General features: G+C 41.3%; 1 protein-coding gene across 1 annotated transcript; it reads right to left on the bottom strand.

Annotated features, from left to right (window-relative positions):
• Window positions 1–653: 653 nt before the first annotated feature.
• TFPI2 (tissue factor pathway inhibitor 2) lies at window positions 654–4720 on the bottom strand. The gene is made up of 5 exons (XM_006779214.2): window positions 4433–4720; window positions 4029–4211; window positions 3027–3206; window positions 1622–1792; window positions 654–1281 (listed from the first exon to the last, which is right to left on the bottom strand). Exons 1-5 carry the CDS (start codon window positions 4506–4508, stop codon window positions 1205–1207), a joined length of 687 nt encoding a protein of 228 aa, XP_006779277.1. The 5' UTR covers window positions 4509–4720; the 3' UTR covers window positions 654–1204.
• Between the last annotated feature and the right edge of the window lie 344 nt (window positions 4721–5064).

Below are 5064 nucleotides of genomic sequence, written 5' to 3' on the forward strand. Positions count from 1 at the left end.
AAAGGAAGAGAGCAATATGGATGTGAGACAGACACATTGATTGGTTGCCTCCTGCAAGGGCCCTGACTAGAGTCAGGGATCAACCTGCAACCCAGATACGCTGTGTCCTTGACCAGGATCTAACCTGTGACCTTTCAGTGCAAAGGCCAATGCTCTAACCACTCAGAACACTGTCCAAGGCTGGAATTGATTTTTAAAAGAGGGATTGCTTAAACAAAGGGCAAATGCATTTATAATTTTGCTACATCAAGTGCATACTTTTAAACATATTAATATTGCCAAGAAAATGTAGGAACTAAAAAAATCTATTTATTATTGAGAAAGAGAAAACTGTTTAACTGGAATGATCAGATTTATCAAGAATAATTTATTAGTGGGAATTTAAATTATTAAATTCATGCATAGTCTCTGATGTAATGTAAATAAATGCCTTGAACAGTCAAACAATTTTAACTTCAGTGGTCTCCAATCCATTAAGTCTTAGGAAATAATGTAATAACAGGAAAACTATTAAAAGCCATCTATCAATATGTATATACAAACACAAACCTGCAAGTGGGGATGGATGGATAGATGGATGCATAGATAGATAAAGGAAGACAGAGAATTTTTTTTCTTGAGAATATTTCTGATTTTAATAAATTTACAAGCTCTTTAATTCAGTCAAAAATTTATTTTATTATTTTGTAAATGACACCACAGAAATGGAAGTAAATGAGCAGTGTCTAAATAATAGCACTTGTAATACTTCTTAAGCTATAGGTAAATATGCAAGTTTGTCATCTGGGACCTAAAATATAATCCAACTTTTAAATGTAAAAGAAAATGTATTTACTGGTCCTTCTTATGTTCATATGTATTAAAAGAACATGATTATGTTGTCTTTGTTTTTCAGTCGCAGTCATCGTCTAATATCAAAAAAGCAACCTCCAAAACTGGGTGAGTCATATTTGCTTTCTTATGCAGAGCAAGACTTCAACCTCATAAAAAATAGTTATATGGTAAATAAAAAAATAACAGTTTCACATTTGAGTAGCAGCTAGTTATGTATAAAAATGGACAAAGTTTTTAAAAAGTAACTTTGATCAATAAAAACTGGTAAATAAATCACTAATTATTCATTTACTCATGTTACCATATTATTCTTCAGATATAAGGCAATAATTGCATTCATCAGATGACATTAAAAAAACAACAGTTAATATCACTTCTTCTGAAGTTTCAGTCTTCTATCAGGAAAGAAAAACCTTGGCATCTTCTTACTTATTTTCTTCCTCAAGGCTAAAGTCAACAACAACAAAAAAATCAACATCACATTGGGCTGTAGGACCACTATAAACCACCATTTCCAATATGTTTACAAACCGACCTCATCTTATTTTTAGTCATTACAAAGTCAGTAGTACTGTCCACTCAGTTAATAGCATTATAACTTTAAAACACATTCTTAGCTAGCCAGAATAAGCATTTTCACAAAACCGGTCAGTACTAACATGCCATTTATGTAGAAATAGTCTGGAAATGGCAATATGCTATTAGTAAAATAGATACATAAAATATAATTTTGCTTATGAATTATTTATAAAGTTGGTTTAAAAACTGAATAAGAAAAATTCACTACCTTTCATGCAAACACGTTTGCAGTCCTTCATGCTAACAAAGTTATTGTCATTCCCTCCACAGCCAGTATAGGTGAAGGCCTGGCAGGCATTGTGTCTTGGATTAAAATGATATCGAGTCACATTAGCAGAGCATAGTCCCTCATCTCTTGGACTGTAGCAATATGACGGACCTTTATGCAAAAAACAATACAATTAGAAATACAGTGATACTGGAATTAATAAGCTGTGGTGGTTACTAAAGTCACTGGAGAAAATATAATCCCATGGAAGCTTCATGCTGAATCTAAGATACCATTTTAAATCTTTAAAAAGTGTGCCTCAGAATTCAAGAAAGCTTTACATGGTGTATTTTGTTAATTCTATCTTTTGATAAACTGAACAGAATTTCTTCTGAAGCTATGTCCTTATATCATTTGATTATGTAAAGAAATGAAACCCCAAAAACAGATCTGATCAGGTAAAAATGGGATGCATATCAAATGATAATACATGACATGTTTTGTAAACTTTCTCGTGTTGGTAGTTTTATTTTCAATGTGTTTATCAGTTCTCCTTCCATTATTAATCATGAATACGTGTATCTAATTCCCAGGTAGCCACTAAAACATTTACATTTACACAGACAATTTAAGAAAACATCAGCAACAACCATCTCCTCATTAATTCAAGAGTTTGCATATTCAACACAGTATTATAACTATAGAGATTTATCAAAGTCTCTGCCAACGCAAATTTTCCGTGGTTGAATTTATTTATCAACGTGTATGTATCTCTGTTGTGCCTCAGGAAAATGCCTGTATTGTCTCTCTCTACAAATATTAAATGCTGCCAGAGTAACCCATTATTTAAGGGACTGTGTGTGGGTGTAGGGGACTGCAGATAAGAAATGGGGAGGAGAGAAAAGAGGGATAGAGACCTCTTTATGCTCCACAATTTGCAATTTCTAAAGGCTACAGAAATGTAACCGAAAACTTTAGAAAGAAATTTTCAAGTTTCACCATCTTAAGTCTGTATACATTCTACTATTTTGTGCATACAATCGAGTCCATGCAAACCTGAGGTCATGGCATGCATTAATGAATACTTACTGTAATTTTATGTGTAAATCAAAGAGATGAGAAATCGTTTTAAAGAAACAGTGCAGAGGAGGAAGCACAAACTTGAATCATGGCTTTGTTGCTTTGCAGGCCTGAGAATGTGGCAAGTTATTAACTTCTCCCAGCTTGTACTCTTACAGGTAAAATGGCAATAATCATACTCCCTCAGAGGGCAATAGTGTGAAGACTGACATTATATATGAAATTGCCACAACGCAAACCATGTGAATTTCACATTGAATTGAGTTTTTCACCCTACAGTCTTAATAAAGAAATGAAATAGAAACACCATAAAAATATTATTTACGTTTCCTTGGTACACAGAAGTCCCTGCAAGTAGCTTCATCCGGGAACTGGTTCCCACTTCGGTGGCACCCACCAGACGTGAATTTTTCACATGTCATGGAACTCAGATTGAAGAAGTAGTCTCCTCGGGACTCCCCACAATGCCCCTCACTGACTTCCAAACGGCAGATTTTGGGAACTTCTAGGAAAAGGAGGACAAAAAGCAGTTCAAAAATTAGCCTTCTCAGTATTACTTTCCAAATTTTACTCTATTTTCAGAAACAACTGGGTGGGGGAATGACATCATATTTAGTGCTGGGATAGTAAATCCCCCAAAGCCTGTCCATTAACACAGTTACTTAGCTTTTTTTGTTTTTTTAACCTAAGTGTCTCTAGACCTGACTGAGCTGTGATCTTTCCAATTCAGTAGAAAGACCGTTCTCTCAGAGAACACACGAAGTTAAATAAGCTATCCAGAGGAATATGCACTTCCCCTGGCTCCGTTCATTGAACAGAAAAGCCCCATGTTCTGTTGTTAACAGGCCTTCACAGGAAGAATAAACATAATCAAAATAGGAAACAGTATCTTGAACCTCCACTATATCCTTTTATGCTCACACAGACATGTTTGGCTATGAGGACACAAAAGCAAGGTTATCATTAGCTAAATCACAGTTAAAGAATAGAACCCACTAAATGTATTTCAGATCGATGGGTAATTGACAGGAGGAAATGGTGTTCTCAAGGAAGCGTAGAACTAATGACAAATCCAGAAAAGCACGCAGGCTGCACCTCATACATTGCACCCTGGCATTATTTTGCCCTAAGGTGGCATCTTGTCCTGAGCCTGCGCAGGCACGTAATTATGATCCATGCCAATGAGGCGGCAGACAGCGCGTCGCAAACTTGTGATGACTTCAAGGCAGCGAGCCCTGCTCGGTCTCGGAGAGCGTTCGGGCTCACCCCCAGACAATGGGACCTGGAGAGCTCGCTGCTCCTGCTGGCGGTGCATACCGCCACTTACTCTCTATCCTCCAGCAAGCTTCCTCGCAGGCCTCCCGGGTTTCGAAGTTGTTGGCGTTGCCCTCGCAGCCCCCGTACATGAACTGGCGGCAGCTCTGGGTGTACCTGCTGTAGTAAAAACTGGGGATCTGGGCGCGGCAGGGCCCCACCTCCGGGGGCAGGAGGCAGATCTCCGCGTTGTTTCCTACGGGAGGGACAGAGAGCCCGGGAGAGGGAAGATCAGCCACTTTCCCGGGGAGGAGAGGTTTCCCCGGCGCAGAGGGCCTCCGCAGAGAGAGAAAGTACCAACTGGGGCGGCTGGCACCTGGGCAAAGTAGGGGAGCGGGCCGGTGGGGGGCACCCTTGCCACGGCAGCTGGGCCCGGAGGAAGCCAGAGGGATGAGGGGGCCCTGGATGGGGCGATACCTAGGGGATCCTGAGCAGCCGTTCCCATCAGGAGCAGGGGCAGAAGCCACAGCCCGAGGGTCCAAAGAGGGTCCATGGCGTCCAGGTTCGTGGAGCCCGCGGGAGGAGGATCCCCAGAGTGCCCGGCAGGAGGAGGGCGCGCAGCGTGCGGCTGGGAGGCCTGTGTGCCGGCGGTGGGTGTGGGCTTTATGTAGGGGTGCGTGTCCTCCCGACCCCGGACGGGGCGGGGCGTGCCTGTGGGGAGCCCAGCGGGGAGGCTGATTCACGCCCGCAGGCGGGGATCCTGGCACTGGAGGGTGTGTGCTGGGAGAGGAATTCCCCGCCAAGTTGAACCTGTCTCCCCAACTTTCTCTGGCGTCCAGCGGGAGTGACCACGTGGGGCATTCTGTGTCAGTGATGGGAAGTGGACAGCGTAGAGGGAAGTAATTAATCAGGTTCCAGCTTGTAGCCTCGCCCTGAAGACTGAATCTATCCTTTGAAAGCGTGAAGTCCACGTATTTCAAAGGCAGGGAGAAAGTGTGAAATTCATGGGGCCGAGGCTCATGATAATATACCCTTTTGTTAGATTAGAAATTTAAGTATATGTGTATTTACATTTATACGGCAGACACTTTTCAATTGAGGTCCACATG

The sequence above is a fragment of the Myotis davidii genome, unplaced genomic scaffold (genome assembly GCF_000327345.1).
Source record: "Myotis davidii unplaced genomic scaffold, ASM32734v1 scaffold187, whole genome shotgun sequence".
Lineage (NCBI taxonomy): Eukaryota > Metazoa > Chordata > Mammalia > Chiroptera > Vespertilionidae > Myotis > Myotis davidii.

What these genes read in the sequence shown, in the direction of transcription:
- TFPI2 (XM_006779214.2), bottom strand. Translation starts at nt 4,508, where the DNA reads ATGGACCCTCTTTGGACCCTCGGGCTGTGGCTTCTGCCCCTGCTCCTG. An exon ending in GGCTGCTCAGGATCCCCTAG is followed by an intron (nt 4,212 to 4,432) that starts GTATCGCCCCAT and finishes TCCCTCCCGTAG; the next exon opens with GAAACAACGCGGAGATCTGC. An exon ending in AGCTTGCTGGAGGATAGAGA is followed by an intron (nt 3,207 to 4,028) that starts GTAAGTGGCGGT and finishes TCCTTTTCCTAG; the next exon opens with AAGTTCCCAAAATCTGCCGT.